This window comes from Momordica charantia, assembly GCF_013281855.1.
Source record: "Momordica charantia cultivar OHB3-1 chromosome 2 unlocalized genomic scaffold, Mcharantia_2.0 BLBB01000002.1, whole genome shotgun sequence".
Lineage (NCBI taxonomy): Eukaryota > Viridiplantae > Streptophyta > Magnoliopsida > Cucurbitales > Cucurbitaceae > Momordica > Momordica charantia.
Window position 1 is genome coordinate 816,464 of NW_028275160.1, and position 20,337 is coordinate 836,800.

At 34.8% G+C, this 20,337-nt stretch overlaps 3 protein-coding genes across 3 annotated transcripts; all 3 read left to right on the forward strand.

Annotated features, from left to right (window-relative positions):
• The first annotated feature begins 3,560 nt into the window (after positions 1-3,560).
• Positions 3,561-5,589, forward strand: LOC148212626 (lipoxygenase 2.3, chloroplastic-like). The gene is made up of 2 exons (XM_088120895.1): positions 3,561-3,926; positions 5,255-5,589. Exons 1-2 carry the CDS (start codon positions 3,599-3,601, stop codon positions 5,587-5,589), a joined length of 663 nt encoding a protein of 220 aa, XP_087977021.1. The 5' UTR covers positions 3,561-3,598.
• A 231-nt stretch (positions 5,590-5,820) lies between these two features.
• Positions 5,821-8,455, forward strand: LOC111017327 (linoleate 13S-lipoxygenase 2-1, chloroplastic-like). Its single transcript, XM_022293042.2, has 7 exons — positions 5,821-5,952; positions 6,066-6,347; positions 6,484-6,569; positions 6,671-6,781; positions 6,866-7,167; positions 7,273-7,539; positions 7,634-8,455. Exons 2-7 carry the CDS (start codon positions 6,143-6,145, stop codon positions 8,391-8,393), a joined length of 1,731 nt encoding a protein of 576 aa, XP_022148734.2. The 5' UTR covers positions 5,821-5,952; positions 6,066-6,142; the 3' UTR covers positions 8,394-8,455.
• A 1,405-nt stretch (positions 8,456-9,860) lies between these two features.
• On the forward strand, positions 9,861-14,981 carry LOC111017309 (linoleate 13S-lipoxygenase 2-1, chloroplastic). Its single transcript, XM_022293021.2, has 9 exons — positions 9,861-10,359; positions 10,602-10,879; positions 11,415-11,652; positions 11,724-12,023; positions 12,139-12,224; positions 12,353-12,463; positions 13,333-13,634; positions 13,726-13,992; positions 14,084-14,981. The coding sequence occupies exons 1-9, from the start codon at positions 10,005-10,007 to the stop codon at positions 14,841-14,843; spliced, it is 2,697 nt and encodes an 898-aa protein (XP_022148713.2). The 5' UTR covers positions 9,861-10,004; the 3' UTR covers positions 14,844-14,981.
• The last annotated feature ends 5,356 nt before the right edge of the window (positions 14,982-20,337 follow it).

The following is a 20,337-nucleotide window of genomic DNA, read 5'->3' on the forward strand; positions in this document are numbered from 1 at the left end:
CTCTATGAAGTTTTTTCCTTTGTCCTTCACCATTCTTTCCTCAGCACCCCTTTCCAAATCTGCAGACGGGTTACGTACTGCAACCGGGGCAGGTACAACAGCCGGGTCAGGTACTGCAGGCTGGTCAGGTACTGCAGGCTGGTCAGGTACAGCCAGCGGGGCAGGTATAGCGCGGGCTTCCGATGGACGCATGATACGGACCATGTGTTCTGCCTCAGCATTAGTCGAAACCAAGTATTCCTTAACCTTGGACTGCAAAAAACTTATGATTAGACCCAAACGAAAAAATAAATTTGAATCGCACGGGGTCAAGATAATTACTTACCATCGTGTTATCGAACACATCTCTCTGCAGAGTAAGAAACCCACGAGAATAAGTGCACGACCACCTAAGGAGTCGAGGAATGGCGTCGTCGCCCAGCCTCGTGGCTACGCGCAGACTCAACGTCGATATCGTCTCGTAAGCCCATACCTAGAATCCAGTGAAGTCAAATAAATAATGCATTTAAATAATATATACGATTATATAGTTGACTTAAAGCTCGCTAACCTGATATGCGTATGGAAACCCGTAGAGACTATAAGTCTCTTGGTGTGTGGGGTCATTTCTCGCCTTCTGTTGGTACGCCGGTAGTTTATCCTTCAGGGCATTCTTCAGGCTCCAAAGTGTTCTTTCGAAAATCAACGAACTCCAGTCGTGATTGCAGAACAGCTCCGACCTATCCACAACCCCTAAAAGGGTCGTATCTATAAACTGCTTCCTCTCCTTCCCCATCATGGCAAGCTCGACGAAGTAAACTATGACAACTTTGACAGCATCCTCATCATCGTCAAAAACTGCCTCCAAAAAATCTTCTCTAACTCACTACACTTAACCCTGACACTATCCTTAAAGTAACGTGCTCGAAGTCGTCAGCCAGGAATATCGTTATCTACCCTAATCATCCTATGACTGAGGCCGGTGATTAGGTCAAACTCCCGCTTACCAAAAGAGACCCTTTTCCCAAACAGGTCGAAACTAATGATGTCCTGCCTAGGCTCTTCAACCTCTCTCAACAATAGATGATGTATTAATGGACTGTTAAAAACTATGTCCATGTCCAAAATGGGACCGAAACACGTTTGCCTAAACATGTCTAACTGGGTTGGGGTTAACCTACCCTTCAGCCTAGAAGTGGTTTTATCTACATGGGCAATGTTGGTCAACGTGGCCGGAAACCAGTCATCATGGTTTAGAATTAGTCTCAAATCCATTATATGTCCTATACAAAGGTAAAAAAAATTACATAAAGTAGCAAGGAAATTAAAAAAAACGTTCAGTGCAGACCAACTTAAAAAAAAAATTTCGAAGTGTCTGCATTATGCCTTCCATCCCAGACCGTATCCCGAACCATTTCGCCTCCGGGATGAAAGGCAGAAAATGGGGTTTCATTCTCTGCCTTTCATCCCGGACCGTTTCGATCCGGGATAAGGTCCGGGATGGAAGGCAGAATGCATTATGCTGTGAAAGCCTTCTATCCCGGACCTTATCCTGGACCGTTTCGTTCCGGGATGAATGGGGTTTCATTTTCTGCCTTTCATCCCGGAACGAAACGGTCCAGGATAAGGTTCGGGATGGAAGGCTTTCACAACATAATGCATTATGCCTTCCATCCCGGACCTTATCCCGGACCGAAACGGTCCGGGATGAAAGGCAGAGAATGAAACCCCATTTTCTGCCTTTCATCCCGGAGGCGAAATGGTCCGGGTGGTCTAGGATGGAGGCTTACGCAGCCAGTTCGAATTCGATCCCGAATTCAATCCTGTATTCGATCCCGGACCAAAATCATCCGGGATTGAATTCGAGATTGATTTTTTCCCCAAATTTCTCAGTCCTGCAAGCACAACATGAAAATGACCCTAGATCTACATGGCTGCTTCAGATAGCGCCGATAATGAAATCAGAACAACAAACGTTTCTAAAAATTTTGTTATAATCTACCCGACCACTAACCTTGCGATCGATGACTTCTTAGGGCGAAACAATGGAAGAGAAACGTCTGAGATAACTTCGTAAGGTCCGAGATGGATGAATCGTCCAACGTCCTTTGTCCGAGATAACGTTCGAGATGGGTTTTAGGATTTTAGGACAAATGAAACGTTCGAGAAATGGTGAAAATTTTCGTTGGGCCAGGAAACGTCCGAGATGGGGTTTAGGATTTTACTTATTTACCTGGAGGGAGTTCCCTTCATTTTTAAACATGAGGGTACTATGGTAAATTGGCTTGGGGAGAGGTTCAAAATTAAGTAGAGGTGGGGTCAAAAATTAGGTTTTTTTGAAAGGGGTTCATTTATCCAATTTGAACTATTGGTGGGGTCAAAAACCCCAATTTCCCCTATGACGGTAGGGGTAGGCTACGTTTTCTAGAACATTCATCCCATTATCTTTTTATTTTATTCCTTTTGTTTTAATATATCATTCTAATTTTTTCTCTCCCTAAAATTTTATATATTCCTAAATTTTCTCTAGAATTCTTTTTTTTTTTTATCTTTATCATCTAATTTTTTTCTATAGCAAAAATATCTCTAATTTTATAGTATCTAAATTTTTTTCTTTCAATTTTATTTTATTATAACTTCTATTCAAATATATTTAGATTTTTTTGTCATAGTTTTTTTTTCTCTTTTTAATTTCTCTTTCTATCTTTCTCTGATATGTCTTTTTTCTCAACTTTTCTATTTTTTTCTAAATTTTTCTCACTTTAACTTTAATTTTCTCTCTCAAATTTTTTTTCTCTAACTTTTCTTTCTCAAAATATTTTTCTTTTATCGATCGAAAACTTTTCTTTTAAAAGTTTCTTTATATTTCTAAATTTTTATTTTCGTGTATCTACCTCAGGAATAACAAAAATTTATGAGGGTTGAGTCTCCACTCCAAAAACATGGAATGCATTTTCCACCAAACTCGGATTCCGTCCCAAATTTCATTTTTTAAATAAGTAAATATATTTTATTAACTAATTTACCCAACTATGAGTAAAATAAAATGTTTTTAAAACTAATTATTTATACTAGTAAGTAATTAATTTTCAATAAAAAAGAGTAATAAATATTTATATATTTATTACTCTTTTTTATTTTTTAAATTTTAAAATTAATTACTAAAATCGTAAATTTTCGTGTGACCCTCCCTAAATAAGGATTCGTTGATCTAAATGAGACAGAGTCTCTGTAAATTATTCTTCATCTAGAAAAATAGAATGGAATAAAATAATTTCTGTGAACGTATTGACCACTCATAACTTGAGGGAGATTTTTTTTTTGGGTAGTGGCCACTATTCGAAATTTAAAAAATGTTTAAATAAATTGAACGAGTTACACAAGAAACATGTTTTCAAACATACAACCTTTTTTTTTTTTTGAGACATATAAACATCAACTTTTAAAGAGGGTACACACACAGTTGAGAGTTGTATTAGAGTTGTGCTTGTTTGTTGGCTAAGGTGGCATATATTATATTAATATATATATAATATATATATAGCCCTCATCTCATGCTACTTGAGTTGAGGTCATCTAAAGCTTTTATCAGCAAAAAGTAACGCAAAACAAGTAGAAAATGCTGAAGTCTCCCGTTTATAACTCCAAACAAGCCCTGTGTATTTACCGTGGTCCATTTCTTCTGAGTAATAATGTTGCCGAACCTAATTTGCTTCCTATTGGACGACAGAGTGTGAAACCAAACGCCGCCCCTCGCCTCTGCTTCGACTCTCCTAATTCTGCCGTTAAATCCTCCGCCGCGACTCCCACTGGGAACCCCGTTTCTGCCGCAGTTGTCGTCACTCTCAAACGGCCGCCCTTTCCAAGCATTGATGGTATTACTCATTTCTGGGCCACCAAAACCAAACCACCTGTTTTGGAGCTTCTCAGTGCTGACCTGGATCCCAGTACGTGAGCTGTATTCTTTTTTTTTTTTTGCTTATCTTAATTTGCTAATTTAAGTATCAATGCTAGTAGGATGGAATCTCAACCTTCACATTTATAATTGTTGCTGCGTGAAATCAGCGCAGATGAGTAATTTGCTCTGTACAACACTTTTTTGGATGGATGAGATTCCGTGAAACCTCTAAACTAGATAAACAATTCATAATCTAATCTAGGAAAACAAGTTGGACAGCCCGTTAGATTTCCCAAAACAGCGCGAAAAATGGGGTTTTAGCACAAGGGGCTAGTCTCATGCTCCGATCCGTGGGTAAGTCTAACGGCTGGGCTCATGGTCACACCCATCGGGTTAGGCCCATGGGCTCGAACCCATGTGGGTCAAGGCCCATGGTATTTCTCCCATGGGCTGGGCTTGCGGGATTCAGGCTCTAGAGCCCATGAGTTCAATCTCTGTAATTCATTCGTAGTTTGGATTTTTTCTTTTACCCATAACAGTTATTATATATAAATAGAACAATACAAATAAACATATCCAACACCCTATGGAAAAGTAAGTTTAAATAGGTACTCCAATAGAAAGCGTAGAGATTTAATTAAGCACTTTTTTAATATTTATTATTATACACAAGTTAGAACTTATATAATTTAACCCTGAAAAATTAATAACCATGCGAAGTAAGTTCATGTTTTTGTCGCTAACCTAAACTTAGTTGAATTGAATAAAGACACGTATCTTCGACTAAAAGATAGTTAGTTCGAACTTTCAAGAAAGTTCACATTGCTACCTAAAAATAGTTGACAACAACACGGGTTTAAGGATTTTGACCCAAACTTCATAGGGACTTCTTTAGCATAAAGGTCAACAAAGTCTAGTCCAAACATCAAAAAAAAAGTCACAATAAGACTTTGAAAATTTTTTTCTGGTTTAAAATTTTACTATTAACTTTTTCATGAGATAATTATATAAATAGCATAAAATAAATATGTATTTTCAAAGGTATAAAATTTAAAATTTTATAATTTAATCAAATCTAACTTGTGATGAAGAAGTATGGCAAAAGAAATAGTGACATAATTATATTCCTAATTTATCTAACAGAAGAAATAGTTACATATTATACTCATGAAGTCGATTTGAATACATTCTGTACCAAAAACTTGTTCCTTTTATACCCTGTTTTGAAACTTTTTAGGAAAAAAAAAAAAAAGAAAAAGAAAACCCCTACAGTTATATTCATGCATGATTTCGTTTCGCAAACTTGTTTTTGGTCTTTAGCTATTTTATTTACATGGTTGGAGTTCGGTTTTGAATGAAAAAACTTGTTGTACTCAGCAACGGGACTGGAGAAGGGCACAATAAAAGTGTATGCCAAGAAAGTCGCCAGAGAGGATGCTGAGGTAATTATGTATGATATAAAGTTTGTAATTCCGGCGGACTTCGGTGCAATTGGAGCAGTTTTGGTCGAGAATCAGCACAACAAAGAGCTGTTCCTCAAGGATATTGTCATCCAAGGCCTTCCCACTGGCCCTGTTCGCTTCTCATGTAATTCTTGGCTCAGTCCCAAGTCTCACAGCGGTGATAGGAGAATCTTCTTTACCACCAAGGTCACTCTAAAACACCTCTTCGCATCGTCTTACTTTTCATTCATGTTAAGGATCACACATTAAAAAAATAAAGAATCTGATAAATGTTTATAACAGGCATAGCTACTCCTCTCATTTTTCATTTTCAATGGATAGAATCTCGTGAATATTAAATAATTCACCACCTCCTTGATTGATCTTTTTATCAGTCCTACTTGCCATCAAACACACCTGATGGTCTAAAGAGGTTTAGAGCAAAAGAGCTAAGGAATTTACAAGACAATGGCAGTGGAAAGCGCGAGGCCCACCATAGAATATATGATTATGATGTCTACAATGATCTCGGAGATCCAGACAATGGCGATGAGTATAAAAGACCAGTGCTTGGTGGTAAACAACATCCTTATCCTCGACGCTGTAGGACAGGACGTTCACGTTCACCAACAGGTTTTTGTTTTGTTTTTGGTTTTACCTTAATACGAGCTTTCATATAATATGCGAACTATGTATTAAGGTGGTAATTAACTAAGGAAAAATCTTTGGTGACGTGGAAAATTTAGATCCGTTATCAGAAGTGAGAAGTCTCAATGTTTATGTGCCACGAGACGAAACATTCCTTGAAATAAAACAGGTAAACATGTTAGCAAAGGCAGTTTCTTGGATGTTACATTGCGTCGTACCAACTTTGGAGGCGGACACAAACTTGTGTTCCTCACACTTGTCTAACACAAACAATCTTTCTAAACACACTTGGAATCTCAATACACTTCTTCGGAGACTTGTTGACTTCGTTGCTCATAAGGTGGTGGATGTCCTTCCAAGTCCTTCACAAACATTTAACGGTAAGAATTCTATAAGAAGTATCAATATTCATAAAATTCTATCTCAAAATCAATTGATAATGGACGTGTGATTAAAAAATATCACTAATATATGTGTTTGTTGTTCTTAATTGAGACGCAATTCTTCATTCTTCAGGAGATAAATTCTTCTGGTTTAGAGATGAGGAATTTGCTAGACAGACCCTTGCAGGTCTTAATCCATATAGCATAAGGCTTGTCACGGTATGATAATTTATCTACAATAACTGATCTTTACTTGAGATAAACACGATCTTGCAGTTGATACAAGAAACTGACCTCTGAGATATTAATTTTTTTTCTAGGAATGGCCAATTAAAAGTAAGCTTGACCCTTGTATTTATGGTCCTCCTGAGTCAGCAATCACCGATGAAATAGTCGAGGAGCAAATCAAAGGATTCATGACACTTGATGAGGTATATATACGCACATAGGCATGTTTCTTCCACTTGGATCAAAATCTTTTTGTGTTAAATTTTGAGTACTGTTGGGTAGTGCAGGCGGTGAAACAAAAGAAGTTATTTGCATTAGATTATCATGATCTATTCCTACCATATGTAACAAAGGTACGAAAGCTTAAAGGCAAAACACTATACGGTTCGAGGACGTTATTCTTCTTAAACCCAGATAACACTTTAAAGCCATTGGCCATTGAGCTCACTAGGCCGCCAACCAACGCCAAACCACAATGGAAAGACGTTTTCAAACCATGTTGTGATGCCACTGGCCTCTGGCTTTGGAGGATTGCCAAAGCTCATGTTGTTGCCCATGATTTTGGTTATCACCAACTTGTTAGCCACTGGTAAATTGTCTTTCTTTTCATTTCCTTTTTCTTACACATTAAACTATTGATAAATATTATTTTAATTAAAAGGTGACGTTATTTTGTTATATTTTTAATTTATAGGCTTAGAACTCATTGTTCAGTAGAACCTTACATCATCGCTACACACAGACAACTTAGTGCAATGCATCCAATTTATAGACTTTTGCATCCACATTTTCGAGGCACCATTGAGATTAATGCAGCTGCTCGCAAAACTCTCATCAACGTAGAAGGGATTATTGAGACTGCTTTTTCACCAGGAAAGTATTCCATGGAAATTACTTCTGTGGTCTACCAAAAGCAATGGCAATTCAACTTAGAAGCTTTGCCTGCTGACTTAATTAATAGGTAAATATTACCTTAATACAACGTGAGATTACATTTTTAGTAAAAAATCACTAAAATTAGTTAATTTTTATGTATATCTTATTGTTTTTGGAAGGGGATTGGCGGTTGAGGATCCAAATGCACCTCATGGTCTAAAATTGACTATTGAAGACTACCCATTTGCCAACGATGCCCTAATCCTTTGGGAAGCTATCAAACAGTGGGCAACAGAATATGTGAATCACTACTACCCAGAACCAAATCTTATCAAGTTAGATGAGGAACTTCAAGCATGGTGGATGGAGATTCGAACGGTCGGCCATGGAGATAAAAAGGACGAACCATGGTGGCCGATCCTCAACACTCCCAAAGACCTTATAGACGTTGTCACCACCATCATGTGGGTCACTTCTGGTCACCACGCAGCAGTAAATTTTGGACAGTATTTTTTCACAAGATACTTTCCAATTCGGCCTAGTTTTGCCAGAGTGGACGTGCCCACAGAAGATCCTAACTCAAGACTTTGGAAGTACTTCCTTGAGAATCCAGAAAAAGTGTTCTCAGACACATTTCCTACACATGTTGAAGCATCTGTGCTTCTGTGTATTCTAAATATATTGTCAACTCATCCTCCAGACGAGAAGTATTTGGGAGGGGAGATGGAGCCGGCATGGGGTGAGGATGCAATTATAAAGGAAGCATTTGAGAAGTTTAGTGGGAAATTGAAGAAATTGGAAGAGATTATTGATGAAAGGAATGGGAATCCTAAATTGAAGAACAGACATGGAGCTGGAGTGGAGCCTTACCAACTTTTGAAGCCATATTCAGAACCTGGAGTCACAGGAAAGGGAGTTCCGTATAGCGTTTCCATTTAGATGAAAGTTACACAACTAATCTGTTGTTTCTTGATATACAACTTCAACTTAACTTAAATGCTTCAAGCATTTTAAATATTTTACTTATTTATTTTTAGAATTCTTTAATTGGTTAAAAGCACTCTCACTACTACTTTTTTCAAAAAAAAAAATTAATTAAATTAAATTTATCCTCCATAAGCCATTTTAAAAGGTACCAAACACAGACTAAGATTCGTTATATCATTACGAAAATGTTACCTTATTAAAAAGTATATGAAGAGAACTTAGGAAATAATCGGTCAGCACCGATCACTATTAAATTTTTGATAAGTAGGAGAGAAGAATGCAGGAAGAGAAATATCTTTTCTGCTATCAAAAAGTTAAAGAATTGTCAAAATTTTAATGATGGTCAATATAAGAGTGTTAAGGGATTAGTACCCAAATATTATTCAAGTATATATATCTTTAACATATTTGTTATGATATTCAATTTCAATGTGTTATTAAGAAAGAATTTGTTTGAAACTTTTTTGAAACTGTGAAGGTAGATTTTATTTCGGGTAAAATATACGTATATTTTGTCTTTGAGTTTGAGTTTAGTTTGATTCATGACTATTTGAAAATAGTTCTAAAAAGGTCTTTTAAGTCAAACTTTTGTTAGTGTCACTAACAATAAGATGGTGTGATATTTATGAGTTGGATAATTATTTCTTCTTTCTTTTTTTTTTTCACTCTTTCTCGCCTTCTTGAATCGTCTCTTTTTCATAGCTGCAAACAAATATGTTCTCTACCATAGCAACCGTTTGTTTGATTTTGATGTTAACTTGTAACTTGTTTTCCTCCTCACACACATCTTGATGGTTCATGGATTTCTTTATGCAATTATTTTTTCGATTTAGTTACCAATGTACTAATGCTACGTTAACATTTCCTTAGTAACCCTTCATTAAACTTTTAGATTTATTTTCTAAAAGTTGAAACCAAACTAGTCACTTTTAGAGCAAATACAAATCTAGTTGTTACGTCTTTTTAGTTGTTATGTATTTTGAAATTAAAAAAAACGTGAATTACAAAATGTGGCTGACAATAGAGAAAAATTATAAAATATATTTTTGGCAATGAATTCTGTTCTAATCTGTTGTAAGGAGAACCACATAGGGGTAAAACAAAATGGTTACGAAAGTGATAGTCATGTTGCTGCAACCCTACAGAGATGTTTTCCCTCGCTGCAGGGGCAATGCTGTGGTTGTCCAAACCAACCACGAGATATGTGTGGCCAAATTACAACATAAAAAAATAGGGTCATACATCATCTCTACTCAAATAACTTCACTAGACAATTTTCGAGGCAATATAAGACAGCCTTACGAATATTATTTAGTTGCTGACCCATTGGAGTACTAAAAATTTGACAGAAAAAAAATATATCTTCTTTTCTCTTCTATTTCTAAATATTATTGTGGTGATGAGAGATGGATGCGACGGGTCAGTACATAAAGAGTGGGATACACTTATACTGGTGGGTTGTTATATTTTGAAATCTTCTTGTTTATAAAATACCTCTCACCACTCACCACTCACCACTCACCAGGTCTCCTCCCAAACAAGTTGAAGCTTTGAGAAAACAAAATGTTGAAATCTCCAGTTTATAACTCATCTCCCCACTTTCACTTTGTGTACCGGAACCGGAACCCATTTGTTGAGAACAATGTCGAAGCTTTGCTGCTTAAGCATCCTATTCCAAACACCCCTCGCCTCCGCGGCCGCTTCGCTTCAGCTTCTCCCTCCACTGCCGTTAAAGCCTCCGTTGCGGCTCCCATGGAGAACCCCTTTTCTGCTCATGTTGTTGTTACTGTCAAACGACATGTCGGCAGGTTGCTGCTTCCCAACCTTGGCCTCAAACGATGGCTTTACGATGTTACTGATTATTTGTGGGGCACCAAAACACTTGTCTTCGAGCTTCTCAGTACTGAGATGGATCCCAGTACGTCTGCCTGATTGATTGTCTATATATTAAATTTACCATTTCCATTATTTAGTTGCGTCCTATACGTGCATGCATGCCAACTTCTCCGGTGGTCCCAAATTAACTACCATTTTTTGTCTTCTTTTTTTGGTGGGGGTTCCAATTATTTCTTACCAAAGAAGGAAAAACCCCATCTTTTTACCTTATGATTTTTACATGGTTGGGGTCTGGATTTGAATGAAGAAAAATTCTGTACTCAGCCACAGGATTGGAGAAGGGAACAATAAAAGGCTATGCCCAGAAAGTAGGCAGAGAGGAGGAGGATGGGGAAATTACGTACGAGACGGAGTTAGTAAATATTCCAGCAGAGTTTGGTGCAATTGGAGCGGTTTTGGTTGAGAATCAGTATAACACAGAGCTGTTCCTCAAGGATATTGTCATCCATGGCGTTCCCTATGGCCCTCTTCGCTTCTCATGTAATTCTTGGCTCAGTCCCAAGTCTCACAGCCATGATAGGAGAATCTTCTTCACCACTAAGGTCACACATTCAATAACTTGGCCTCGTATTTGCATCTGCGTACTTTTTTGGATATGGTTAAATGTTAGTTGTAAAACTAAAATGGTTCCTAATAAGTTATGACTATTTTATGTGAGAGAATAAAATTGGAGATTAAACAATATTACAAAAATCAATTAAAAAAAAAAAGACTAACACCACATATTTAACATCATGTCAATCAAAATCACTTTTCTTTAACAAATTAAAAATTTAATTTAAATCCCTTTAAATTCAATTTAAAGTATCATTTGAATAATTATTTTAGAAAATCAATTATATTTAAATCTTTTTTCTAAAATTACTATTCTTATCCTCACTTCTAAACCCACGCTAACTTTATAGTCTAACTAACTTCTTTGATTAGTTAGTTGATTTGTTGTAACTATTTATCTCTTTCTGTTACTTTCCATATGAGTCTTTATATTGTACATTTTTGGACTTTGACTAGATGAGCAAGTGACACATATTTTACCATATTGAGTTTATTACTAACTATGTGATTGATGATGTTCAGTCATACTTGCCATCAAATACACCAGAGGGGCTAAAGAGGTTTAGAGAAGAAGACCTCAAAATTTTGCAAGGCAACGGACATGGAAAACGAGAGTCTCACCATAGGATATATGATTATGATGTTTACAACGATCTTGGCGATCCCGACAGAGGCGACGAATTTAAAAGACCAATTCTTGGCGGTAAGCAACATCCTTACCCTCGACGTTGTAGAACTGGACGTGCACGTTCTCAAGCAGGTAATTTTCTTTACTATTTCATCTTTCTTTACTATTATATGATAGTAACATGGGGAAAATTATATGTGTAGATCCATTATCGGAGGTAACGAGTTCAAACTTTTATGTGCCTCGAGACGAGGCATTCATAGATACAAAACAGGTTACAACCCCGGCAGTAAAGACAGTTTATTCAATGTTACATGGCTTCATACCAGCTTTGGAGGCGATAGCCCAAGACATAGAGTCGCGTTTCACAAATAGGGTTATGTTGTTGCCTTCTTCTAAATACACGTGGGAGCCGAGTGCTCTTCTTCCAAGACTTATTGATTTTGCTGTGGATAAGGTTGTGCGTATCCTGCTCTTAGGTCCTTCCCAAGCAGTCCTCGATAGTAAGAACAACTCTAATTAAGCAATATTCAAATATTCAAATCGTTTGTGCTTTCTTCTTCCTTTTTGTTTTTTGTTACTTAACTGATTAGAATGTAATTCTTCATTATTCTCAAGGCGACAAATTCTTTTGGTTTAAAGATGAGGAATTTGCTAGACAAACCCTTGCAGGTCTCAATCCGTGTAGCATAAGGCTTGTCACGGTATGATTACTATCTCCTAAGTCCTACCCTTCCACTTCAATGCTCCAGAACGTCCTTTAAACTCATAAAACGCACATAGGACTTTTCATTGATATAGGAAACTTATTGCCATTAGAAATTTTTTACAGGAATGGCCATTAGAGAGTAAACTTGACCCTGCCATTTATGGTCCAACTAAATCAGCAATCACCAATGAAATAGTTGAGCAACAAATCAAAGGATTCATGACTCTCAATGAGGTACGAGCAAGCGATTTGACAATTTAATTTCAATTACGTATAATATATTTTGAAAAAAATACACTTTTGGTTCTTCCGATTTGAAGCAAGTGTCGATTTGATGGATTTGGAGTAGGTGTCTATTTGATCCCTAAGTTTCAAAATGGAATATTTGGTCAAAATATTCCATTATTGACGGTTGACTGTCCGTGGTTTTCTCTCTTCCTCTCCCTTCTTTTTCTTTCTCATCTCCGGCCTGCTGCCACCGTCGACCAACCGTCTGCCGTCGCGGCACTTTCTCCATTGCATTACCATCGTCGTGCTTTGTCCTTTGCAATTGTCGGCAAGAGGATGAGGTCTCCCTCTCTCCTTCGTTCCAGATCTAGAATGAAGGTGAGAAAAAGAAAAGAGACGTGGCACTTTCTCCATCGCATTACCATCGTCGTGCTTTGTCCTTTGCAATTGTCGGCAGGAGGATGAGGTCTTCCTCTCTCCTTCGTTCTAGATCTAGAATGAAGGTTAGAAAAAGAAAAGGAGAGAGAGAACCAAAGGTGCGAGAAAGTGTGGCTACGGCGACAGCGGGTGGGTGGGTTGGCAGTGGTGGCAATAACATTGGCGGGAAATGGGATAAAAAGAGAAAGAGAGGGGAGAGAAAAAATCACAAATGATCAACTAACTGTCAAATGATCCTTAGAACAATTTTTCAAACTTCAGCGATTAAAGATGTACATTTTGAAACTTTAGGGACTAAATACACACATACTGAAAATCTCATGGACTAAAAATATGCATTTTGAAATTTTAGTAACCAAATAGATATTTACGTCAAACATTATGAACAAAAAATATATTTTTCCGTGTGTAAAGAGTTTGATTATTTTGGGTTGCAGGCGGTGGAGCAGAAGAAGTTATATATATTAGATTACCATGATCTGTTTCTACCATATGTAGCAAAGGTACGAAAGATCGAAGGCAAGACATTATATGGGTCAAGGACGTTATTCTTCTTAAATCCAGATAACACTCTGAAGCCCCTAGCTATTGAGCTCACTAGGCCACCAATAGACGGCAAACAACAATGGAAAGACGTTTTCACACCATGTTTGAATTCCACTGGCCTTTGGCTTTGGAGGATTGCCAAAGCTCATGTTCTCGCTCATGACTCTGGCTATCACCAACTTGTTAGCCACTGGTATGTCTTTTTAACATTGAACTATTGATAAGTACTTAAAGAAAAAGTTGCTTAAAATATATTTTTTTGTTTTATTAATCTTCACTTACAGGCTTAGAACTCATTGTTCGGTAGAACCCTACATTATTGCTATGCATCGACAATTAAGTGCAATGCATCCAATTTATAGACTGCTGCACCCCCATTTTCGGTACACGATGGAGATCAATGCAATTGCTCGGGAAGCTCTTACCAATGTAGGAGGGATCATCGAGACCGCCTTCTCACTTGGAAAATATTCTATGGAAGTTAGTTCTATGGTCTACCAGAAGCAGTGGCAGTTCAACTTGGAAGCTTTGCCTGCGGACTTAATTCACAGGTAACTGTTGCTGCCAACTAATTCTTTTAAATTGCCTTGTATTTTTCCCCGCGTTTAGTTACCATGCTAATAAGTTGTTTGTTTCCGGAAGAGGAATGGCCGTTGAGGATCCAAATGCAGCTCATGGTGTAAAGCTGAGCATTGAAGACTACCCTTTTGCGAACGATGGGCTAATTCTTTGGGACGCCATTAAAGAGTGGGCAACAGAATATGTGAACCACTACTATCCAGACCCAGGCGTTGTGAAGTCAGATAAGGAACTCCAAGCATGGTGGACAGAAATTCGAAGCGTGGGCCACGGAGATAAGAAAGAGGAACCATGGTGGCCCATCCTCAACACTCCTGAAGACCTTATTGACGTTGTCAGCAGCATGATGTGGGTTACTTCTGGCCACCACGCAGCAGTTAACTTTGGACAATATTATTTCGCAAGCTATTTTCCAGCGCGACCCAGTGTTGCCAGAATCAACGTCCCCACAGAAGAACCCAACTCGAAGCTTTGGAAGCGCTTTCTTGAAGACCCAGAACGTGTATTTCTAGACACATTTCCTGCACATATTCAGGCGACTGTGCTTTTGTCCATTCTAAGTATATTGTCAACTCATTCTCCAGAAGAGGAGTATTTGGGAGAGGATATGGAACCAGCATGGGGTGATGACCCTGTTGTAAAGCAAGCGTTTGACAAGTTCAGTGGGAGGTTGAAAAAATTGGAAGATATTATTGATCAGAGGAATGCAAATCCTAAGTTAAAGAACAGACATGGAGCTGGAGTCGACCCTTATCAGCTTTTGAAGCCGTATTCGGAGCCTGGAGTGACGGCAAGAGGAGTTCCTTGCAGCGTTTCCATTTAAAATTAGCTTTTAATTACAAAATTAATCTCAGTTCTCAACACTCACAAGCCCATAAGTATTGAATTAAATATCAATATTAATAAATAACAATCTATAATTAAATAAAAGTATTTTGTTTCAGCAATTTGAAAAGGAGAGAAAAAAAAATAGCAAAAGAAATTTCAAATCTTCCAATATGGATGTTCAGTTCAACTAGAAATGAGTGGAAGAAATGACACCAAATGGAGGAGAGAAAAAAAATGCTGGAGAGTCGAAAACGTAGAACTCGGGAGAATGGGGAGATAATGAGAGAAAAAAAAAGGGGGAGCTCGAGAGATTAAGTAAAAAAGCTATTTTTAAATTCTCATTTTTCATTAATTAACTTAATTTTAATTTTTTTTAATTAATTTTTTACTTTTCTTTTTTACTTCAAACAAAGAAGATCCGGAGGAAATAAAAAAAAATGATCAGGACAAAATATGGTATGTACGGAAACCAAACTTTTAGAAAAATAAATACAAATCTGAAATATGTGGAAATATTAAGTGGAAAATTATTTATTTTGGGCAAAATATTTTAATATGGGCGGAGGCCAATGTGCACCCGAGGGCCTCTGGCAATTGGCACCCATGACCCGACCCAACATGGAGACAGAGTCCATGCACCATCTAGCGATTAAAGGCACAGAGTGTAGTGGGACTGATTTACATGAAGGTCGTTATTTGTATTAGTAAGATTTCCTTAATCATTTCAGTGCTACTGTAATTCTTGTTTATCTCGCGTACGCAGTTAACTATTTAATCATTTGTCAAATTAGAGCGTGTATATATATATATATATTCGATATAATATAGTTATTAAAATATCTATTACCAACTAAATAAGTTTGAATCTCCATCTTTCATGTTGTACTAAAAAAATACTAATTATTTGATTATATAAAAAAAACGAAACTAAAACTTTTTTTTTTAAGAAAAAAACTAGAAAAACAAGGGTTTGGGAACTGAATTAGTTGTCCAGTTATCGATTTAATGTCAACTAAATTTTAGGAAAAATCTGAATTTCAATCCAACTAGACAAATTGATACAATGTTACTCTAAATTTTGAATTTTTTTAAATTACACCTTAAATAAGTGGTTGCAATATTCACCTTCAACTTTAAAAATTATTACAATTTTTACTTTGCGTTTGAAAAAAGTTTTCTCATACGTATCAAATGAAATTATAAAAATAGATATTTGATATGAAATTGATAGGATTCAAACTAAAACTGACACTAGAGCTGTTTTTTTTTTTTTTTTTAAGTATTTGCAAGGTTATTTAATGGGCAACTTTGTGTATAATAATCATAAACTAAATTAGTGGGTTGAAATTGCATAGAGCGTAAGAATTGTAGCAGTTATATCTAAATTTAGGGTTTGTTAGATGATATTGAAGTTTTGAGTAAAAATTAATTGAAGGGGCGGTTAACAAAAATATTTAGGGCCCATTTCATAATCATTTTTATTTTTAGTTTTTGGTTTTTGGTTTTTTTTTTCTAATTTTCTTTTTTAAAAAATAAAAACCATACATGTTTGATAATGGGTTTTTGTCTTTTGTTTTTTAAAAACAGAAAACCAAATATGTTTGATAACCATTGTTGGTTTTCTATTTTTAAAAAAGTTACAAAATTGGAAATATATATTAAAGAGAAGATTTAATCTAGAGTAGAGATGACAATAATGTGGGGCGGAATTGAAGACGTGCTCTCCATTTTCGTGCTCGTGAAAATTTTTAGTCCACCATCTCCACCTCGTTCATCGATTCGGGAATCCAGAACCATGTTAAAGAATCATTATTTTGGGAAGGGGATATTCGCAGGAAAAATTACCGATTTTGTAATTAATGTTAATTATTTTTAGAATTTTATAAAGAAGTGTAATAAATATATATGAATTATTTTTAGAATTATTATTTACTATTATAAATAATTAGTTTTAAAAAATATTTAATATTTTATTCACAATTAAGTAAATATGTTAGTAAAAAATATATTAATTATTTAAAAAAAAGAATCAGGACGGGTTTGAGACATGAATTTCCTATTCTTCAAGGGACTCGACTCTAGAGAATTTCTGTCATCCCTAATGTAGAGACACGAAATACAAGATTAGAAGGATGAAAATAAACTTTTTTAAATATAAATTTTGGAGAGAAAAAGAAAATTTAAAGACAAAACAAGAAAATTTTCAAAGAAAAAAATTAAAGTTGAGAGAAAAAGATACGTTAAAGAAAAAAAGAAATTAGAAAGAAAAAGCAAAATAATAGTGTGAAAAAATTTAAAGATAAAAATAATATTCAAAATATATTTTTTAGAGAAAATAAATAAATAAAAAGATAAATACAAGTTATAGTTAAAAGATAATTGAACGAGAAAATAAGATATAATTTTCAGAGGAAAAATAGATTAAGAAGAAAAAAAAGTTTTAAAAAAACAAAATTGTAGAGAGAGAAAAAGTTCGAGAAAATATTAACTTTCTGGACATAAATGAGAATGATTTGTTAAAAAAAATAAAGATATAGCAAGATGAAAATTTTGGAGAAAGAGAAATAATAATAAAATTTAGAATATAAAAATTTTAGCGAGAGAAACATAGATTTTGTAGAGCGAAATTTAGGATGAAAAAAAATTTAGAGTGAGAAAGAATTTTGTTAGAGATAAATATGAGAAAGAAATAAAAAAGTAGAGTATCAGGAGAAAAATTAGATTTTGAAAAACAAAAATTAATTTTTGAAAAGTATTTTTTTTTTTTGAAATTTAGATTGGATTTCGAAATGAAAAATCAAAAACACAAAATTGAATTGGTTACCAAACAATGAGTGAAATTAGCAAAATAGCAACCATATTTATTTTTTTTTCAAACATAGAATTTAGAAGAAAAAAAAACGGACGTCCAATTTTAAAATTAAAACTTTATCCAAATGATATATATTTGTAATATATCTGACTATATATATGTGTGTGATACATATCTGATATACTACTGACATGAGTGTCTAATATATATACTTGCAATATGTATGTGATATATATATGATATACTACTTATATGAGTGTTTGTACCATATATGTGTAATATACTACTGATATGAGTATTTGATATTCTACTAATATGGGTATATGATGTACTACTGATATTAATTGAAAATCTGTGCAATATTTAAAAATTTTAAAAATATGTGACATCTTTTGAAATACATAAAAAAAATTTGCTATCTATTGGAATTTCTCTTAATTTTTGACTTACAAAACTATAGGGGTAAATTCCTTCTAAATTTAATTAAATTTTAAATGAATATTTACATGATTATATAAAAATACATACCAATTTTCTAAATTAACTCAAATAATTTTATGGTATCTCGTTGAAGATTTAGTCATATATTCAACATGAATGTAGGAGTAATAATATCTACTAATTAGAATAATTCATTATTAGATCATGGTATTTGCTTCAGCAAATAAGTATTGGACAGCCAATCTTTATTATTAATTCTAGTTTTCAAGTTTGTATACACATATATATTGGAGGCAATTTCAATATGTGTGTAGACATTTTTATTCAATGTATACAGTTAGGATTCTTTATCTTTATAAATTTAATTTGCAAACCATATTTTCTTTTTCCAAAATTCGCTGATTTCTATTTTTCATCGCTCCCTTATTTGTTATCTGACTTTAAAAAAAGAAATAAAAAAGATAGCGAGTTGTATGCATAAATTTTTTTTAAGTGATTTCTAATTCACAAGAATAGGAGTTTTTTTTTCCCGCATGTTTTTGAATAAATGAAACTTATTGAGAAACTTACATGGGACTCGCTATCCCCTTCCTTTCTTTCCTCCCTAGCCGTGTATGGACCACACTTCTAAAAGGTCCTACAAGAGTAGCCCTCGTCTGCTCACACTCCTTATCAACAACCCGACGCTTCGTTGGAATACATTATAAGTTAGTCTAACAACTAGTGGGCTCCTCACCGTTGCACGTTAGCAGATTTGAATTTACCAAAATATTAAAAGACAAGTAGTATTTTGATTATTTAATTTGTACATGATATTTATTAAATTTCATAATTCTTATTTTGATTTGTTTTCAAAATTTAATATATTTTTTCTTTAGATTAAGAAAATTAATAATTTAAAAAAAAAACCAATGTCCTTATAGTTTTAATTGAATTTAAGTCCCATGTGATAAAAATTTGTCGATATCACACTCTTCATTATTAGTCATTGACAACCCTACTTTGAAAAGACTACCTTGTCCTTTTTTTCGCTCCCAAATTTCTTTTATCTCTACTCTTTATCTTCTAGTTCTCTCCACGTGACATGATAAGTGAACCCATGTGTACCATTCAAATTTACATGTCAGGAACTCTGAGGACAATAAATATTCCCCACATTTGACACAAAATCTTATAACTTTTACTTTTTAACTTCATCTCAAAATATTTTTACAAATAAAAACATGGTTTTTTGCTTAAACCATGTTTACTACAGCAGAGTGAAAATGAAAGAATAGGAATCAATTTTTTTTGTTGGGTGGGACCCACACAATTTTTTAATTTCCATTCTCATTCCCTAAAAGATAATTTCATCTCTCATATATCATTATCAATTCTATTATCATTAACAATTATTTTTCTACTTTTATCCTTTGTCTCTATATTATTAATAACACCCCTAACTTTTTTATTTAATTATTTTATACTCAATAATTAAACCTCGATGAGGTGGGGTGAAAAGACTGACGAGTACAAACAATATAAATTATTGAAAAAGACAATATAAATTATTCTGTCATGGTAATATGTATATAAAGAATAACATGATGTTTTCTCAAAAAAAAAAAAAAATGATGTGCTAAATTGTTTGGGTTAATTAATTATAGGCTAAATTTTAATTTATAGTTTTTGCGGTTTGGTTAAAATCTCGCAAAGATGGTCTACAGCAAACTAACTTTTTTTTTTTTTTTTACCTTACTTCTATTTTTTACTCACTCTCTAAATCGTTGAACTAACACAATTAATTAAATAGAAAAAAAAATCAAATCATTACCACCATGCTAAACAAAATGCGTTGATATAACATTAAGAATAATTAGCTTTTGTGAGATTTAAGTAAATAAGTGAAGCTAAATCTAAATGAGTGGACTAAATCAGCTGATCCAAATCTATTACTTAACCTAAATTATAAGACGTGGTTAATAAATGATAAGGGTGTGGGATGAACATAAAGATTGCAGCTATGTAACACATATGGCCAGGCCAGTGGCAGTGGGGCTGAGCATCAAAATAGCAGCTGGACCATATCCAGAAACGTGTTTTGCAATTCAAAAATTCATAGTACATTAGTGTTTCCTGCTTTCACTTTCGGTATCTTAACTGCAGCTTCTGTGGATGCTGCTGGCCATGCCCATGAGGCATGTCCTTTGGCTGCTTCTATGGAATTATTGAATTCCAATATCCAAGCTTTTCCACA

Excerpts from the sequence above, each read along its gene's own strand:
- LOC148212626 (XM_088120895.1), top strand. The coding sequence starts at position 3,599 with ATGCTGAAGTCTCCCGTTTATAACTCCAAACAAGCCCTGTGTATTTAC. Across the intron at positions 3,927-5,254 it reads CAGTGCTGACCTGGATCCCA|CAACGGGACTGGAGAAGGGC; the intron begins GTACGTGAGCTG and ends TGTTGTACTCAG.
- LOC111017327 (XM_022293042.2), top strand. The coding sequence starts at position 6,143 with ATGTTAGCAAAGGCAGTTTCTTGGATGTTACATTGCGTCGTACCAACT. Across the intron at positions 6,348-6,483 it reads TCCTTCACAAACATTTAACG|GAGATAAATTCTTCTGGTTT; the intron begins GTAAGAATTCTA and ends TTCATTCTTCAG. Across the intron at positions 7,540-7,633 it reads CCTGCTGACTTAATTAATAG|GGGATTGGCGGTTGAGGATC; the intron begins GTAAATATTACC and ends TGTTTTTGGAAG.
- LOC111017309 (XM_022293021.2), top strand. The coding sequence starts at position 10,005 with ATGTTGAAATCTCCAGTTTATAACTCATCTCCCCACTTTCACTTTGTG. Across the intron at positions 12,464-13,332 it reads GATTCATGACTCTCAATGAG|GCGGTGGAGCAGAAGAAGTT; the intron begins GTACGAGCAAGC and ends TTTGGGTTGCAG. Across the intron at positions 13,993-14,083 it reads CCTGCGGACTTAATTCACAG|AGGAATGGCCGTTGAGGATC; the intron begins GTAACTGTTGCT and ends TGTTTCCGGAAG.